General features: G+C 43.1%; 1 protein-coding gene across 3 annotated transcripts in view; it reads left to right on the top strand.

The window, feature by feature from the left end:
- The first annotated feature begins 2,874 nt into the window (after positions 1 to 2,874).
- The window catches only part of RNF130 (ring finger protein 130), a 44,322-nt gene continuing 26,790 nt past the window's right edge, over positions 2,875 to 20,406 (top strand). For 2 of the 3 annotated variants that reach the window (XM_028718260.2, XM_077924610.1), the window contains exons 1-3: positions 2,875 to 4,277; positions 13,880 to 14,071; positions 16,285 to 16,535. In XM_028718260.2, coding sequence (XP_028574093.2) covers positions 4,019 to 4,277; positions 13,880 to 14,071; positions 16,285 to 16,535 — 702 coding nt within the window. In that variant the 5' untranslated portion in view covers positions 2,875 to 4,018. The remainder of the gene's footprint in view (positions 4,278 to 13,879; positions 14,072 to 16,284; positions 16,536 to 20,406) is intronic. The other variant, XM_028718259.2, reaches the window with a different exon arrangement.

Below are 20,406 nucleotides of genomic sequence, written 5' to 3'. Positions count from 1 at the left end.
GAGAGGATTTTAGTCATAAAGGCAGCCTATAAATATTTTTAAATAAGTTGTAGAAGGCTGATTAAAACTCCAACAAAAACTGTGCTACAGCATGGACAAATTCTGTAGCCTCTCCCCCTTTATTGCCAGCACAGGTAACAGCCACAAGTCTTCCCCCACCCCAGTGATACCCTGACCTTCATCTATGAAATATTGATCGGTGTATGACCAAGATGGAGATGAATATTTAACCCCAACATTTAAAAATGTGCACCCATAATAGCCATGAGTCTTCTGTATGTATGAAATGTGTGGATGTATGTAGATGAAACACATGCTAAGCCCATTATTCTGCTATGAAGTAAATGTGCTCATTCTCCACATTCTCAATAGTCACAATGAAGGACTAATAAGCACCAAAAGAGGAAAAGCTGGTTGATGATACAAGGTATAACAAGAATGGGATGTTTATATTTAGTAAAATGAATCAGTGCAATTCTAAGTGCATTTACTCATAAGTAAATTATGCTGTGTTTAATTGTATTACTCCTAAGTAACTAGATAAGAGTCCCTTCTAAACAAAATACATGGGATTGCACTACATAATATTAACTTATTTATGTACTGCTTTTCAGCCAGGATTGGCTCTCACACCAGGTTCCAGTTAAAACCCACATAAAGGTACAATATAATTAAGGATATATTTGGCATATGTTAGGAAGTCTCTTCTGGTTTTGGCAGCTGGTGATACAGTCCAGGCTCTTCCCTTTGAATCAAGAGGGACAGATCATAGAATCATAGAGTTGGAATAGACCACAAAGGCCATCGAGTCCAACCCCCTGCCAAGCAGGAAACACCATCAGAGCACTCCTGACATATGGTCATCAAGCCTCTGCTTAAAGACCTCCAAAGAAGGAGACTCCACCACACTCCTTGGCAGCAAATTCCACTGTCGAACAGCTCTTACTGTCAGGAAGTTCTTCCTAATGTTTAGGTGGAATCTTCTTTCTTGTAGTTTGGATCCATTGCTCCGTGTCCGCTTCTCTGGAGCAGCAGAAAACAACCTTTCTCCCTCCTCTATATGACATCCTTTTATATATTTGAACATGGCTATCATATCACCCCTTAACCTCCTCTTCTCCAGGCAGTGGCGTAGCGTGGGTTGTCAGCACCCGGGGCAAGGCAAGTAATTTGCGCCCCCTAACCCGTGGATTTGCGCCCCCTAACCCGTGGATTTGCACCCCCTAACCCGTGGATTTGCCCTAACCCCAGATGTTGCGCCCGGTGCGGCCGGCCCCCCCTGCACCCCCCACGCTACGCCACTGTCTCCAGGCTAAACATGCCCAGCTCCCTTAGCCGTTCCTCATAAGGCATCGTTTCCAGGCCTTTGGCCATTTTGGTTGCCCTCCTCTGGACACGTTCCAGTTTGTCAGTGTCCTTCTTGAACTGTGGTGCCCAGAACTGGACACAGTACTCCAGGTGAGGTCTGACCAGAGCAGAATACAATAACTATTATGTCAACGTGTGGAAGGCACAGCATAATGCAGAAAGGAAAAGGGGGCTTATGGCTGGGAAATGGAATGGATCAGAAGGTGCTATATAGATAGACTAGCAGAGGGTAAATAGGCAGCTTCTGTAGCTTGATATTTCTGTGAATCCACTGTCTGGCCAGCATATTGCCAGTGGGACAAAAAGTTTCTCTTCTATCAGGATATGGTTTAAGCCACATTTAACCCCAATGAAATGTAATTTGGCATATGAGGTTTAACTTATTAAAAAGGAGCCAGAAGAGACATGCTTACACTATGCACTCACCAACAACTTAATACATAGGCAGGAGGGAAGAAATCTAGACGCCCAGGCAAATGACCCTCATAAGACCCCAACACACACACACACTGCTTAGCCCGTGCGTGAGAAAGAGGGATTGGGGGAAAGCTGTGTGTGTCTGTGTAAGAGGGATCTCAGGCTTCACCGACCTCTGGCATGTATTCCTGGTCTACACCAACCGGCAAAATCTTTGCAGAGGTTCAGAAAGGAATATTTCCCAGCCTTACCTGGAGATGAAAGACGCTGGACCCAGGACCTTCTGAATGTGCAGCTTTAGCCCTGATTTTGGCCCTTCCACCGGAGCAAGGCAAGGTGAATTATGCTGACTTGAGGGGACTTGGGTCCTAGAGAAATGTGGGTTGCGCGAAGCCTGAGGGGATTTCTAGCTCTCATCAGAGAAGTGAATTTGTGAGGCAATTTCCTCCTAAAATGATGGGGAGGAGTGGAGTGTCGTTAACTATTATGTCAACGTGTGGAAGGCACAGCATAATGCGGAAAGGAAAAGGGGGCTTATGGCTGGGAAATGGAATGGCCGGTGTGAGGTAAACGGACTGAGCGAAGGAGTGATTTGCTTGACGGGTGTTGCTGCCCTGCTTTTGCTCCCTCGGAAGAGGGCATAATAATAACACTGAGCTTCGATCGACTGGTAACGGCGGAGGAGAAAGGGTCAGTTTCTGTTGGGAGCACACACACACACACCAGTCCTGCCTCAGTGTCCAATGAGTGTGTGGAGGGGGGAGGGGTTGCAGTAAAGCAATGTAAGGAAGATACATATAGATGTGTGGAGCTGGTTCGCAGGCACAGCTGTCCCTAAGCCTGGCTGCCTTTTCCCTTTTCGACGGTTCAGCTCCCCAAGAACAGCGACCGCGCTGCCGCCTCTCCCTCAGAATCCAGCGCAACCCAACTATTTTTAAACTAGCCCCGCCTCCGCTGCCTCAGTCCCTGACTGTAACGCTCGCGCACCCTCCCCTAGGAGTGGGTGTGACTTTTCACTCGAGTTCCCTCCCACCTCCTCGTGGCGGTGCGTGGGGGCAGGAGGGAGAGAGGACGAGGGCGAGCAATGGGTTGGCGCAGTGCGCCTGCGCACGCGGCGCGAGAATCTACCCGGCAGGTTGCAGTTGGTGGTTCCGCCGTAAGAACCCGCCCGGGCGCTGCCGGCTGCCGTTGTTTCCAAGCTGAGGGGGGAAAGGGAAAGGCTTGACGGTTGCTCGGTGGGTGGGGCTGCTGGCGCCGCGAGCTCCCCTTCGGCTGTTGGTCGCGCGGCCGGACTGAGCGAGGGGGGTGGGGGTGGGAAGAGGAAGAGGAGGGACCCACGAAGCGGCCGGAGCCGAGTCGGCCTCCATGGAGCTTCCGCGGCTCCTGACTCCGCCGCAGTCGACCGCCTGGGGCTGGGGAGGGTCTGTGGAGGCTGCGCGCGAAACTGGGCTCCGCCTCGGGACCCGACAGCAAGCCTGAGGAGGGCCGAAGGCTCCGGGGCGGCCGAAGCAGCGGCGCCGAAGCGCTCTCCTTGCCGAGCCGCAGGCTGTCCTGGAAGCGGCGGCGGCACCGTTCGCCTTCTCTGTCTCTCTCTGCCCCTCGGGTGGAGCGGCGACGCTGAGTGATTGCTTCCCCCCCTCGGACGAGACTGTCGGCCGCTCCTTCTCCGCGGCCGCCCCCGGAGATACGAAGCCCCGCCGGAGCGAGCGACCGCCGCCACCTGCGCTTCTCTGCCTACCTTCATCCATCTCCTTGGCAGAAAGCGAAGCCCCAGGAGGCGAGCGGGCAGGCCCAGAGCTGCCCCTCTCTTCGGGAATCGAGTGACGGACAGCTCGGCCTCTGGAGCCCCATCCTCTGCTTTTAAAGCATTTGGATCCCAGTGCCCCCCCCTTCCTCGTCTCCTTCGAATAAGATTTTTGTGTGTCGTCTTCCTTGCAGCTGCTGTAGAGCTTAGGTTATTATCCCGGCTTCTTCGTTCGGATTCGTTTCCACCTTTTAAAACCCGACATATATATTTTTTTAATCTCCTTTCCCCCACCATCCATATCATTTTAAGCTTCCTCTAGTGGCTGAATGTATGGAAAGGACTAGGCACCCAGGGTGGCACTCTTGCTTCTTGTAGCGATTCTAATTCCTTTTTATTGTGATATGGAATAACATGCATTTATGCACACAATAATCTTTTGTTCAAGAGACGTTTTGAAGATAAAATTTACATTTTTTAGGGCTGAAAATGTTCCTAAAGTGGGTTTTGCCTTATTGGAGCTATTTATCCTCTGTGCCCATTTTGGTCCTGTTTAATTGTTACACTCTTCCAGCTAGTGCAGATAATGCTAGTCAAGCATATTATACAGCCCTCATAAATGTGACTGTACTGAGTCCTGATCGTTCAACACCTACTTTGCTGATACTTGAGCGTGGGCGCTATGGACAAGATTCTCCCAAAGTAGCTGTCAGAGGCCAACTTTTGGCACCTCTGCCAATCAATGGAGGTAAGGATTTCCTTTGGTTCTTTCTCTTTAGTTTAAATGAGGCTTTGGTTTGTTAAGCTTTCCTTACAGTGCACATTAAAATTTTCACAAAAACTATCAAACCCTCTGCCTCCTCCCTTGCCCATTGGTTCTGGTTGGGTTTCAGTAATTCCTTATTTAAGCAATTGGTAACTGAAACGCAGTTCATGGACTGACCTGTGAAGTACATTTGGGTGAATGTAGTACAATTTTACACATTTTTGTAGGTGTACACCTAAAATACATACACACATGTTGAAAACACATGTATCATAGGCACTCCTTTTCAGCCTGCTGGGAGCTGCCTGTCAAGTTGCCCTTCTGAAGTAAATCTGAGTTTGCTGCTGTGAATGTGTGAAATGGCTCTTTGTGAGTATTCAAGGGCATTGAACACAAGATTGATTCTAAGCCTCCCACATAAGAATCTAGTATGGTATCACACTAGTTTCAGCCAACAGGCAAGAATGATGGTTTCTGCATTTGCTGCAAATTTCTACAGCCTTCCAGGTTTGAATGATAATAGTGGCAAGGTTCTTCCCTCTAAGGAGGTAAGCAACATATCAGGGAACTAATTGCAAGCAATCTGACTGTGGATGCCATCTGGCCCTCAAAAACAAAGCTGAGACTAAGGCCGGTCAGTCTTAGCTTTAGTGTTTAACTTGCTTTAAAGTGAAGTTCCATCTAGAACAGGCAGTCCCGCCAATAGCAGCTCTCTATAAAAAGAATATTTTTCCTAGTCCTTTGAAAGTTAATCCATTAATTACTGTTACATTAATTTAGACACATGGGTAAGTCTTTTTAAAAAATCTCAACCCGACAGTCTCTTGGGTACCTTTTTAGTTCTGAAAGACCTTGGAGCAATAAAGTTCTATTCTACCTAATATCATAAATTGATGCTTAAGATTTGTTTAAAGTTGTGTAAGAGTGCTTTGTATATATTTAACAGATTCTTATACACAGTAGCTTGATTTTTTGGCACAGTTGAAAACTTGCTTAGAAAAAATGGTTGCTCTGGAATGTAAGCATAAGACATACATTAAGTATGCAGTGTTATAGCTATTGTAAAGTGGAAAGTGCTATGTAACTAATTTTTTTAAATTGCAATTAGGACATACATGTAAGCGTTAAGTGGTGAATAGGTTCTAATTTAGTACTTCTATGCAGTTAATTGTCAGTACTCTGAGTTATGTGATCTTATGCATGTCTGCTCATAAGCAAGTCTCATCGTAGGACTTACTCCTAGGTTTATGTGTATAGTATTGCAGCCTTAGGCCTGTATCATTTTCTACTTCCTATTTTTTCTTCATACCTCAACTTCTGTTTAATTTTCTTCTTCTTTTGTGCTCTTTGCATGTTAACAGTTTGCTTAAAACCTTGCGTAATTCATCTAAATACTGCAGGTTTTTCCTTTTTCGTCCTGTGAAACTAACATTACATGCATGCTGAGAATGACATGCCCTAAACATTTAAAAAGATTATTTGGAACAAATTTAATAGAAAACAATACATAGTTGTTTGAGGTTATAGATGTTCTTCGTTTTATGCTGTCTTGACTGTTAAGGACCTATTGATAGTACAATTTAGGTTCAGGTATATCTGAATGTCCAAGGAATAGACATGGGCACAAAGCATTTTCAGCCATAATTATTTATCTGGATTCAGCTTTAGTTAGCTTGTCTGCATCCAGTCTCCAACTCTAGCCAGACAGAGTGAACATTTGCAGGACAAGAACTGAGTGACATAAACGTATTGATAACTCTAAAGTCTGTATAAATATACAGTAGTTCTCCAAACCGAAAGGTGGGGGACCATGGTGAATAGCATCTTGTACATGGACAGCAATTCAGAAATAATAAGAAGTAGGAAACAGAGTGCTCCTGCATTGTACCATTTGGGAAGAGTGGGGTGTAAGTATGAGGTCCACAAATTAGTGACATTTCATACCTCTCATATGGACAGTTTGTGCTTCTGAAGGACAGTTTACGTCTCTGAAATTATCTATTTTGACTCTTCTTTCCATCACACTTTCCATCACTTCCTCTTTCCATCACAGGAATAGGTTTCTCCTTATTTGGGGGAGGGGTGGAATAAAAAAGGCAGAACTTGAATAATTTTTAGGGGCACTTTTTTTACTGAACCCCTATTCCAGTTGGCTTTATTTTATTTAAAGAATTTTAAAACTGTTTTGAAACAATTCTTTCATCTGTTGTTTGTATGCTACTTTTCTGATACTGAATGGAAAATAGTGTGGCTAAACAGCTTATAGACTGCTAGCAAAGTTGTTTTATTTTAAAATAGAAAACGACTACTTTCAGTTAGTCAGCATTATAGGTTATGAAATTTCACCCCTCCAAATTACTGCAGCCATTAACTACCACCTTTTTTTTCTTGTGTGTTGCTCTATTTAGGCTGTTCTATATCAGATGCATTGTCTTTAAGCAGTTAATATGAGAGTGAAATTGAAGTCACACATTTTAGAATAGGCATGTAAGCTGCTGTATGTAGCTTATTTTTAGTATTTTGAGTGTCAGTTAACCTGAATATGTCTGATCTCAATAGTTGTACCAGGTGACCCTTTTACTGCTGTGAGTCAACTGTGAAAATGAATACACTCTTAACACATCTGATTGGGTGCTTCATAGCAAGATACATAGTAAGAGTAGGAAAGGCACTTGAAATTGTTTGCCAGTGTGTTGTGTACATCTGCTAAATGCAAGGTTCAACCTTCTACATCCACAGTAAATATTCAAGTGACATTTTTTGGTGGTAAAGCAAAAGTTGGGCCCTGGGCATAGGAGCAGATGCATAGCGCCAGGTGCAGATGGGCTGGTGCTTGCACGTTTCTTGATCTATTACTATGCCTGTGTGAATAATCTCAGAGAAGAATGGATCTTTAGTATTTATTTATAGCATTTATATACCATGTTCTCCAAGTAGCTGAAGATGGTGTACATGCTTCTCTCCTTCCTTATTTAATTCACACAACAACCATGTGAAGTTAGGTTGAGAGGTTGAGACTGGGCCACTTAGTTTAATGGCCGAGTGAAGTTTTGAACACTGGTCTCAGAGGTCCTAGTTTAACCATGATACCACGTTCATTGTGATTAAGGATGGATACCATCTAGATCATTTTTATTTCCATAAGAAGTCCAAGTTCTTGAGGTAAATGACATTGTCATCAAATTTACTGTCCCTGAACTTTGGTGTAGGTAGTAAAGATTGTGGATATGTGTTGTAGTGCACTGAAATTATTGCACTTATTAAGTAAAGTGACTGAATTGAATTTCATGAATAAACTCTAGTTGTGAAGGCATTTGCAATTTGTCAGAGTATTAAGATTATTTGCATGTTTCCATTTACAGGTAAACTCCTAAATCTTTTTACTGCTGTTTTATTGTAATAATGTTATATAGTGTTCTTGTTTGTATTTCCCATTCTACCTGGAGGGTACCAAGTTGGGAAAGGCTGTTAAGTGTGATGCAGATCTCTACTTCTTGTTCTTTGAAATACTGTAGAGGGTTTTTTTGTGTTTTGTGAAAACATTAGATATTCCCTGACATAGTTTTCCTTTGGAAAAGTATTTCAGACAATATCTAATGTTTGCTCTGGAAAAAATAATTTGAATAATATGTGATGTGATGAATCCTAATCCATAAATGGTTATGTATCAGGAAAATCTTTAAAATGTTGTCAGATAGTTTTTGTTTAATAATTCAAATTTAAGGAAAACTTTATTCAAATTGAAGGAAATCATTATCTTCAAGATTAGATAACAGAGATACTCTAATTTTAAGCAAAAGAAAATTATAAAGGCCCCAAACATACTGGTATTTGTGAAGATTTTTTTCTGGAATAGAACAGGAGTGGGTTATCTGGCAAAAATTACAGCTAAAGCTAGTTCTGGGTTGGCCTGGGTGTAACTGGTGTTTTTGTCAGAAGTAAGTAGTATTGTAGTAGAACCATCACAGTGAAGCTTTAGTTGTTTTTCGTGGATGTGTGGATTTTTAGAGAGCAGCTATTTGTGTAGACCAATGTTTCCTCTCTGGGAGCCAGATGGCCCCCTGGGAGGCCCCAGGATATTCCAAGGAGGCTACAGGTGAAAATCACACAACTGGGGGCCACAGCACCAGGCTAGGGGGCTACAGAGGGAAGTGAGAAGTGAAGATAAAAGGAACATAAGAGATGACAGAACACAGCTGGTGAATATGTTATACTTCTTATGCGATGTCATGAATGGAGTAACTGGTTTGAGGGTGATATGAAGGTTGTTAAAATGTTGGTCATGTTGATCTGATCCCATATTTACATATAATATAGTTCAGAAGCAGAAATATTTGCACTCGCATGCACATGCTGGCAACAAAAAGCGATGCTAAAAGTATTTACCGGTATGTATCATAGATTTTAACTATGTTAAGTAAATTCTATTATCTTTTCTTGATCCTCTTCTTCCTCTTACTATTTATTGAATTTGTTAGTCACTTTATCTTGCCCAGGGCAACCCAGAGCGACTTAAAACCAGACAGACAGATAAAAAACCCACATAAGATACTTTAAAACTTAGAGGAAAAATAAAATACATCACAAATGTCATTTCTACTTTTGTTTTATTCCCAAAGTAGCCTGGGGCAAACTTGTGTTTGTGGGAAAAGGTGCCTGGGGAGACCTCTTAACTGCTTTCCCTTCCCCTCTGGTCATTTTGCTCACAACTGCCTTCCCTAAGCTACTTTCCTTCCATAGTGGGAAAACATATGGGAACCCTACATCTTTTCTCTCGCAACTTAAAAAAGGAGCTGAGCGTGTATGATATTGAGCTAAAACAACTACTAAATGAGAAAGAGTTAAGCCGGTCCCCACCCCTGCCACCTTGTCCCAGACTGCTTTGTGTTTAACCATCACAAGGATGAAAGAATTCTAGAACTCCTCATAACAAGTACTTTGAGCCTCAGGTGACTAAATGTTCTGATATTGCCAATCCAAAGTAGCCTAATTTTAAACTGTTTCAATTTATAAATGTGTGTTCTAGTTCTAAGCTTTTTAGGACATATTTTCTCCACAGTGCTGTGAAAACTACCACAAGTACTGTAGTCATATTGCTTGATACTTTGGGCAAGGTTTTTGATATTAGCAGGTGGATATTATAAGCATTTATTTAAGTTCAAGCACTTTGGAGAAGAAAAGAGTAAGATGTTGCACAATGCTAATTTGTCAACTATAACTGCTGAGCAGTCACTGCTGCTTCCTCTTTGAATTAAGCAAATTGTACTTCTGTATTCTTCAGTAAATTTCAGTTGTAGGCAGAACTTGGGTGACTGCTTAAACTGATAACTGAGGGGAAAGGCCATAATCTGTGTTGCATCTGTCGGAAGAATTTCAGTCAAGATGCGGAGTCTATTGGACTCCCAGCTCTTTTATTTCCTTTATTACCTGATGATTGGTCATACTGGCTAGTGCTGATGGGAGTCCAAGAACATCAGTAGAGGCACAGGTTCCCTATCCTTGGCTTAGAATCACAACAATCAACATTTTTGAGACATTCCTGTAAAATAGGAATGAGTTCTCAAAAACATTTTTTCCCAGAGAACACACATTCCGTTAAATCTAATACATGTCCCCAGTTTTGTGGTAAAACTGAGAATGAGAGGAAACAAAATATGTTCATCAGGGAATTAACCTGAATGTTTACATGAAATTGTTAATTTGATATTGTAATTGTGAGGGGAATGCAATGTATGCTGCTAGGTGTTAGTGCTGCTTCTGTCTTTTCTCTTTATACTGATACAACATTTTTGCAACACAAGTGGACCTGCAACAAAATATTACCTTTTAAATCCACTGTGATAGTGGGATGTTTGCACATTTATGGTCCACCTGGTTTCTCTTTTTCGAAAGATAGTGAGTAAACTAATATTTCCATGCAATAAAACCAACTCTGAAATAAGTTCCATTGCAACAGTTTTACAGTACTGTACTTCCAAATAAGCTTAAAATTGAACAACATTGCTGTGTTAAGGAAATGCCTACATTGAATCTATTATATCAGGAGTTTACTTCTTTTGGTGTACAGCATCTGTCTGTCTTAGGGGACAGTGGAGGAGTGTACTTTTGGGGTTGAAGTCAAATTGTTGAAGAGTTACAGCACCTGCTGTGGCTGTAGAGACACTGGTATGGATGAGATGTGTTTTGTTGCAGCTGAGGCAGATGAAGGCACCCAGTTGTGCTGAGGCTGATGCCCCATGGCGTTTCTTCTCTCTGTGCTCCTCTCAGCGGTCCTATTCCTCCTCTGGTCACTGCTGTGGATACACAACCTGATTGACTGTCTCCAGGCACTGCTGTCATATGCAGGGTTGATGTTACCAGCCTTTATGTCACATTTCAGTCATCTTTGTAATGCAGAGTTGGTTCTGTCAACAGGCCTGGTACTTGAAGCCAGCTCACCATAGAGCACGTCCTTGGGATCCTGCCATCTTCCATTCTGTGGACATGACCAAACCAGTGTTTACTAGCTTGTTTATTTTTTAAAAAATATCTGTACCAAACTTCAGTTATATCAACTCAGATTAGATGTTTATTTTATTTGTTTATTGCATTTATATCCCACCTTTCCTCCAAGAAGCTCATAGTGATGTATATGGTTCTTCCTCTCCCCTTTTTATCCTCACAACCCTGTGAGATAGGGTTGAGAAACAGTGACTGGTGCAAGGTCACCCAGTGAGCTCCATGGATGATTAGAACTCCAGAAGGAATCTGCTAGCAGAATGAGGAAGGGAGGCAATGGAGGGGGGCAATTCACCCTCTCATAGCTCTCTGCCCCCCCCAATCTGCTTCAGGGGATTAGGGATCCTCAAACAGATGATGGCATGGGCCTGTAGTGGGGAAGGGAATTGTCATCTTCCTTCATTTCACTGACAGATTCCTTTCATTGGTGACCAACATTCTTTACCAACCCATTTGTGCAGTTTTGTAATATGTGAGCATTCACCATTTCATCCATCCATTTGTAATCTGAAGTGATACAGATTGTCACATGGGCTGGATGATTCTGTATTTAAGTAGTCAAGAAAAGGTGTTTCAGGGAAACTTGTTTACAGAAAAGTGCACCTGCAATTCAGTTAGAGGCATGTTTGATTCCCTCCACCCCTGAAATTTATATAATGTGTACATCTCAGGTGTGGATATTTCCAGAGCTGTAAAAGTCAAGAGAGCCATCTGTAACAAGAAGCATCTGATCAGCACTGTCTGCTAGCTGGTAACTACTGTGAGATTTAGATTCTCCTTTGGAGTGGATTATGCTCCAAAATTCTGTGGACTGAAATTATTCGCCCCCCCAAAAAAAATAAATTGCAACTGTCTGAGCACAGTTTTGCTTCAGCTTACATGCTTTTCTGCCCAGTCTCTATTTCCTGTAGCTCAAAAGATGACACATGGGGATTTCTATTTTTCTCTAATTAGCACAACTATGCAAGTTTGCCAGGTGTAACCTCAGACGTTTCTCACACATAACACATAGAAAATGCAGAAGATTTTGCTTTAGCAGGTACAATAGCTACCAGAAAATAAGCAGTTGCATACTTCATTGCAAGCTCTTGGAAGGACTAGGAAGGATACTTAATAGGATGGTGAAATCCCATTTTCTGCATGTTTTGTGGGACAGACCAGTTTCTCCAAATAATCCACTACTTGTTGAGTATTAGAGCATTACAGCAACTTGTTAAGTAGTTGAGTATTACAGCATCACCTGTGCTGTAGGCATTGAACACCACCACTGAATAAAAAAAGAATTAACCAACTTGAAAGGCAAGACCTTAGATAGCAGTTTTGTATGCAATGTTAGATCAGATACTAAATAATATTAAGTTTAAGTGGCTTAGCTCTAGATGTTCTGAGCCAGATGATCTTTGAATGTGGCAGCTTGAAAAACTGGAAAGCATAGCAAATTCACTGCACCCAAGAAGTTCAGAATTCATTGTGAGTGAGCTAAGGTAGAGGGTGGTTCTCAGTACAGAGAAGGTACTTGAATTTGAAATAGACTAGGTTGATGGAATTTGGCACTTTATTGAAAAAAAAAAACCTTTTATATAGTAACCTTTTGTACGATTGTGAAATGACATAAATGACTTCAGATCACATATTTTTAAATAAGTGATTTGTATAAGCTTGAAATTACTCTTAAATTGCTTTTCATTATGCCATGGAGACTTTCCAGCATATATATTCAGAGTCCTCAGCTTGAGAAAAATATACATTAGAAATGGATTCTAAATAACTGATCATAGATGACAGATGATAATGGACAACTATTGACAATTAAACTTGCTGACATGGTTGTCTGTGTCCTTTACAATGCTGATTGATGTGTCTGGCACTCAAGGTGTATGGTAGTATCCCTTAGTTCCAGTAAATATTGGAAGATTCTATGAGAAGCTATGAAGACGACAGAGATTGCCAGCCTGTTTGCCTTTCTGATACATGTAGAGGCACAATTAGACATTGTACTGATTCAAAGCTACCATAAAGATTGACCATTACATCTTACTAAATTTGCCATATCAAGTTGTATACATTTTTTTTTGGGGGGGGGGGTCTTTCTCAGTTTTTTTAATCATTGATATAGTTAATAAAATCATACCAAACTATGGCAAATAAAATATTTTTTTGCTCTGTTCTCTATACTGCATATTCTTAGTTTATAAGACAAGTCCTTTTACAATAGGACTTTTACAAGACAGTCCTTTTACAATAGGACTGTCTCCCAAGTATCAAGCAATTGGTAAAAGGTAAAGGTAAAGGACCCCTGACAGTTAAATCCAGTCACAAACGACTCTGGGGTTGCGGCGCTCATCTCGCTTTACTGGCCAAGGGAGCTGACATCTGTCCACAGACAGTTTTTCCAGGTCATGTGGCCAGCATGACTAAGCCGCTTCTGGCGAAACCAGAGCAGCACACAGAAATGCCATTTACCTTCCCGCCGGAGCGGTACCTATTTATCTACTTGCACTTTGACGTGCTTTTGGCAGGAGCTGGGACCGAGCAACGGGCGCTCACCCTGTTGCGGGGATTCAAACTGCCGACCTGCCAATCGGCAAGCCCCAGGCTCAGTGGTTTAGACCACAGTGCCACCCGTGTCCCTATACCAAGCAATTGGAGTACCAAGCAATTAGAGATTTTTAAATAGAGGTTGGATGGCCATCTGTGATTCCGATATTCCAGGTAGGGGTTGGACAAGATGGCCTTTTGAGTCGCTTCCAAATCTGCATTCAAAATTCTAAATATATACATAAATTTTGGGCAACTTAAGATGACAGCAGTACATGAACAAATTTATCCTAACGTTTTGCCATTCCTCTGACCAGGTATTGAAAATATTCACTAGTAAGTATTCTGGAACTGAAAAAAATCCTTAAGTGTAATGATCATAATGATCAAATATGGTTAACACTTACAGATTATTATTTAGCTGAAAAATTGCTTTGGGTTGTGCAAATTGTTCTGGTCTCATAACTAGAGAATAATTTTAGCCAGTGATCTGCTTTTTTGATATTTTTATCAACAAACTTTAACTGACATCTCTTTCCTTTTTTTAGTTTCAGATCGTTTAGGCTGTGATCCACGAACTCGGTTTCCAGTTCCTACAAACAAGCAGTGGGTTGCCCTACTGCAGCGAGGAAATTGCACCTTTAAACAAAAAATCCTGCGGGCAGCTTTACATAATGCTTCAGCTGTGGTAATTTACAATAATATGTCAAGTGAGGAGCCTGTCACCATGACTCATCCAGGTAAAAGCTAAGATACCAGATATTCTTTTCTCCTCATTTCTTTCTTATTTCCCTTATGTTGTAAGACTTTTTAAAGGTATTTGTGATTTGTTTTTAGACATGTTCAGATACATCATGGTGGATAGTTAACAGCATTTTGTCTTTTTTGTGATTATCAAGCATGGAAGTTGGTCATTCATTCTTTGATTTATAAAAGTGCTGGATAAAGTGCTGAGACTGGCAGTCTCCACTAGCTGCATGACCATAGCATATTACCATGTCTACTTTATTTGTGACAGAGAAGGAAATAATGTGCTTAGTTCAATGCCTGTAACAGAAACTAGATGGGAAGAAGGATAGGTATACGGAGTATGGTTTGTGCAACAATCCCTTCCAACGCATATTTGCATGATTGTATTAGCTGTGCTCAAACATTCTACAAAACATACATGATCTATAGAAACCCTTCATGACAGCTTTCCATTAGCATAGTATCTGAAAATACAAGATTTGGAGCCCATATTGCGCTGTTGAACTATGATAGAATACTATTTCTCTGACAAAGGGAAATCTTCAGTTGCATTCTTCCTAGACATAGGTTAATGCTGGAAATCTTGCTCAGCCAAGTATTAGTTGCATATACTTTTAATCTAATTTTTAGTTAGTCCTCTCCTGTTGTTCCCTGGGAGCTGGCATTGAGGTAGCTATTGGATTTGCTGTAACCTTCAGCCCTGGCCTGCTTCTTTCTAAACCTGCTTGTTTGCCCCTCACTGGCTGATCTTAGCTGCCTTAATGTAATAGGGGTAGTCGAGTAGGCAATAAATGCTAGAAGCTTTTCCACTGCAAAATGCAATAAAATATAGAATACTTGGCGTCTAGTAGTGGACAACATTCAAGTAGGCTATTTGCTTCTGGTGATATGTTTTTAGCTCTGGGCAAACCTTCAGATTCAGAGCCAGCATGTACCTGATCACCAATTGCTGGTGGTGTAATAATGGGAGAGGGCTGTTGTCTTTGTACTCTGTGGGCTTCTCAAAAAGCATGAATGCATAAAATAGACATTACTGGCTAGATGGACCTGTGACCAGATGCATTATATTCAAGTTCATAGTCTCTGAATGCTACATTAAAGCATCTACAGAAAGGTATCAAATACTTATTAGTTCCCATGTTGGCCTTCTAAATTATTGTTACCTGGACTCGTGTAAGGGAGAAAAATATAGTTGCTAGGTTATTTGTGGCAATTGTTAAAAAATTAAGATTAGAGTAGATAAGCAGCAAGAGAACTGTGACAGACCAATTGTTTGAGTACATCATTCTGTCTCCAGCATCAGAGAAAATGCTTCTATAGCTCACAATCGGGTGTGGCAGAGTTGTCCAGTGTTTTCACCCAGTATCTGTTAGGCAGAGATATGCTGTACACAGGAGATATATATACAACATTATTTTAAGTTTCCTTTCTCAATTTGCCCAATAAGCTCTACCATTAAAATTGCATTTTTTTTATTGCTGCTGAATGGTTTCATTGAATTTTACTCTGGGACCGTCAGTTTTGTTTCTTGGATTGAGTGAAAACCAAAAACCATCACTAAATCTTTAGCTAGCTAGTGATTGTGTATTATATCCAATGTTGGTTATGTTTGGAGTTCATTCATTTATATCAGTGGAAAATTGTTGACCATTAATTTCATAAGATTAACTCTGAGTATGACTTAGTTGCTTAGTTGGATATTATCCTGTATACTTGGCCCAGTGGAGCATTCATTACTTTCTAGGTCACTCAAGAAGAAATATTATTATCTTTTCATTTACTCAAGGGTGAAGGTATAGCTTGGCCAATTCTTTTCAATGTTTTTGAGTTTCCTTTAGCCTCAGAACTAAACTGCTATATTTAGGAGGAATATAGGTTTTTTTTGTCTCACTGCTTTGTACTTGGTAGATATCAGTATGAATAGTTCATATTTGTGTTGTTTTGAAATTAAATCATTTTGAACAGATGTTGGTTAAGAGATGTGCATGTAAAAAAGTGCTTGTAAAATAATGTTGCTTTCATAATTTTCTAAAATTTGAGGCTGCTAATCTCATACTGTTTTTCACAATTCGGGATCAGCTTTTTGATACCTAACAGTTTGTTTAAATGTATATATGTACAGCCAAATGATTTGCTTCTTAAGAAACATACATGTTATGTTACATGTTGATTCATTGTTTTCTTCTGCTTATTCTTTTGATAGGAACTGGAGACATTGTCACTGTCATGATCACAGAATTGAAGGTTAAGGAGATTCTGAATTACTTGGAGAAAAATATGTCTGTCATTATTGCAATAGCAGTTGGAACCCGCTATCCAAACAAAAACTTTAGCCGTGGTTCTCTTGTCTTTGTATCAATATCGTTCATAGTTTTGATGATAATTTCTTCAGCATGGTTAATATTTTACTTCATCCAGAAGATCAGATATACAAGTGCACGTGATCGGAACCAGGTAACTATCTTTTGATTCTTCATATCAAATGTGTAGGGTTTTTCTGTTGTGTTGATAGATTTTTATTAAATGTTTTTGTAACTGCTTTTAACTACTATACACCATCCTGAGTGCTATGACTACAATGGAAGTTAGCCAAACTACAATGGAATACAATGGGATATTAATTTTCCCTTGTAATTAAATTGTAAAGTTAATACATGCAACATGTGAGCTGTTTCATACTGTGATAAAAATATATTTCGGTATTTTGCAGAAAGTCTTTATCATATGCAATTATACAGTATTAAAGGGAATATAAATGGGCCTGCACTAAATGTTGACCCATATATATTTTTAAGACAAAAGTAATACTTTCTGGAGTAGGGGAGAAAGGGGATATTTCCTGTAAAACCCTTAAACTTAGGTGAATGTTCAACTTGTTTTGAACTACTTTCCTGATCTGTTACTTTTTGCCTTCTTTTTTTAATGAAGTATTCTGGTGTTACCTAAAAAGAAGGTACCTACAAATAAAAACACAGATTCTTCTCACCAAAAGAAGACAAATACAGCGCTTGGAAAGAGTTCAGATTTATTGCATGCTACAGTGTGAATAAAGAGACCCAGTTGGATAACTGCCAAAAGAAACTGGGCCCTCAAATGAAGGGTTCAAAGAGCTTTTATAGCGTTTTAGAAAAACATGCAATTATGGCAAAAGCTTAAACTATCCTAACTGGCTATCTTTATGTGTGTTCAAAATATGCTCTTATCCCCATATACGGTAGCTTGGCAACAATTTGTGGTTGTGCCTGTGAGAACCTGTTTATGCAGACTCGGCACTTAGCAGGCTGTGGTCAGTTGTGTAAGCATAGTGACAGAGGATTTGAGCAAAAGTGCATGCTGTGCTGTGCTATGGTGTGCTGTGCTGACTTGAGGGTCTTGACATCTGCCTTAGGTCATGACATTCACCTGGGTCCCAAGTTATGACACACAGGTATCACTGGGAATGGTCATAAGTGTTATCCCAGGCAGGTGGGATTCAGTTAATGAGAATTATGTTACAGTTTTGGGGTTAGCCAAACTAAGTTGCTTGAGAAGTGTGCATGCACACGAAAGCTCATACCAAGAACTAACTTAGTTGGTCTTTAAGGTGCTACTGGAAGGAATTTTTTTTGTCTTGTTTCTAATATCATTGAGGGCAGCCTTCAAGAATTACTTTGCTCTCTCTGTTGGTGAACACAATCACTACCTCTAGTTTTAGTTTGTAAGCTAAGCTATTTAAGTTTCCTCTGGATTCCAGAAATCTCTTGAGCAGCATTCCTCTTCAACCAGGCCTTTGGCTTATCAATATTCTATAGCCTTTTAAATGTGTCTGTGGAAAGGGGTGTGTTCTTGTTTTGCTGGGTTTTTTAAATAATTAGTAGTTACTTGTTTTTCTACTGTATTTTATTTTGTGAACTGTCCTGAGATCTATTGAGGGTGGTATACAAATCAAATCAAATCAAATAAATAAATAAACATGGCATAACTAAACTGCTGCTGCTTGTAACCTTCATTTTCATTCATTTTATTTGTATGCCACTTTCCACAAAAAAGCATGCTCAAAGCAGCTTACAAAATAATACCAGGAGTACATTTCAAACAAGTACAGTGGTGCCTCGCAAGACGAAATTAATTCGTTCCGCAAGTCTCTTCGTCTTGCGGTTTTTTCGTCTTGCGATGCACGGTTTCCCATAGGAATGCATTGAAAATCAATTAATGCGTTCCTAGGGAAACCGCCTTCAGACCAGGTCCGGGGACAGTCTGTCCCCGGACCTCTTCTGAAGGCTGGGGGGGGGGGAACAAGGGCTTTTCTTCCCACCCCCAGCATTTTAAAAAACCCCGGGACAGCGGAGGACTTCTCCGCTCTCCGAGGCGATTTAAAAGCCCCTGGGAAGGCAGGCAGGGGGGACAAAGACTTTCGCCCCCCGCCCGCCTTCAGAAGGTGTTCCCGCCCCCGCCCCGCTTCGGAACAGCTTTCCGAAGTGGGGCGGCTGGGGCAGGTGTCCCCGCCCCCCCTCCCCACTTCGGAACAGCTTTCCAAAGTGGGGCGGCTGGGGCAGATGTCCCCGCCCCCCCTCCCCACTTCGGAACAGCTTTCCGAAGTGGGGCGGCTGGGGCAGATGTCCCCGCCCCCCCTCCCCGCTTCGGAACAGCTTTCCGAAGTGGGGCGGCTGGGGCAGATGTCCCCGCCCCCCCTCCCCGCTTCGGAACAGCTTTCCGAAGTGGGGCGGCTGGGGCAGATGTCCCCGCCCCCCCTCCCCGCTTCGGAACAGCTTTCCGAAGTGGGGCGGCTGGGGCAGATGTCCCCGCCCCCCCTCCCCGCTTCGGAACAGCTTTCCGAAGTGGGGCGGCTGGGGCAGGTGTCCCCGCCCCCCCTCCCCGCTTCGGAACAGCTTTCCGAAGTGGGGCGGCTGGGGCAGGTGTCCCCGCCCCCCCTCCCCGCTTCGGAACAGCTTTCCGAAGTGGGGCGGCTGGGGCAGGTGTCCCCGCCCCCCCTCCCCGCTTCGGAACAGCTTTCCGAAGTGGGGCGGCTGGGGCAGATGTCCCCGCCCCCCCTCCCCGCTTCGGAACAGCTTTCCGAAGTGGGGCGGCTGGGGCAGGTGTCCCCGCCCCCCCTCCCCGCTTCGGAACAGCTTTCCGAAGTGGGGCGGCTGGGGCAGGTGTCCCCGCCCCCCCTCCCCGCTTCGGAACAGCTTTCTGAAGTGGGGCGGCTGGGGCAGATGTCCCCGCCCCCCCTCCCCGCTTCGGAACAGCTTTCCGAAGTGGGGCGGCTGGGGCAGGTGTCCCCGCCCCCCCTCCCGGCTTCGGAACAGCTTTCCGAAGTGGGGCGGCTGGGGCAGGTGTCCCCGCCCCCCCTCCCGGCTTCGGAACAGCTTTCCGAAGTGGGGCGGCTGGGGCAGATGTCCCCGCCCTCCCTCCCCGCTTCGGAACAGCTTTCCGAAGTGGGGCGGCTGGGGCAGGTGTCCCCGCCCCCCCTCCCCACTTCGGAACAGCTTTCCGAAGTGGGGCGGCTGGGGCAGATGTCCCCGCCCTCCCTCCCCGCTTCGGAACAGCTTTCCGAAGTGGGGCGGCTGGGGCAGGTGTCCCCACCCCCCCCCTTCGGAACAGCGTTTTAAAATGCTGGGGGTCGGGAGCGAAGCGCTGCCGACCCCCAGCATTTTAAAATCTCCCCGTGTCCCGGGAAGATTTTAAAATGCTGGGGATCGGGAGCGAAGCGCTGCCGACCCCCAGCATTTTAAAACCTTCCCGGGACACGGGGAGATTTTAAAATGCAGGGGGTCGGCAGCGCTTCGCTCCCGACCCCCAGCATTTTAAAACCTTCCCGGGACACGGGGAGATTTTAAAATGCAGGGGGTCGGCAGCGCTTCGCTCCCGACCCCCAGCATTTTAAAACCTCCCCGGGACACGGGGAGATTTTAAAATGCTGGGGGTCGGCAGCGAACGCTTCGCTCCCGCCCGCCAGCATTTTAAGATCGCCCCCGGCAGGCGGGGGGAAGGCAGGCGGGGGGGAGCAAAGACTTTTGCCCCCCGCCGGCCTTCAGAAGAGGTCCTCTTCTGAAGGCCGGCTGTGGGCGAAAGTCTTTGCTCCCGACCGCCAGCATTTCCCTATGGGCTTTCGTCTTGCGATGCAAGCCCATAGGGAAATTCGTCTTGCGAAGCGCCTCCAAAACAGAAAACCCTTTCGTCTTGCGGGTTTTCCGTCTTGCGAGGCATTCGTCTTGCGGGGTACCACTGTACTGCAAAAATAATTTCATAATAACATGAGAATCCAATAGCAAATATAGTAACATACAAAAAACCACTTTTCAAAAATATAACAAGATTACTTAAACAACATGAATCATCCAGT

Source organism: Podarcis muralis, chromosome 2 (genome assembly GCF_964188315.1).
Source record: "Podarcis muralis chromosome 2, rPodMur119.hap1.1, whole genome shotgun sequence".
Taxonomy (NCBI): Eukaryota; Metazoa; Chordata; class Lepidosauria; order Squamata; family Lacertidae; genus Podarcis; species Podarcis muralis.
The sequence above is the reverse complement of the archived record's forward strand: the minus strand, read 5'-3'. Positions and strand labels throughout refer to the sequence as shown.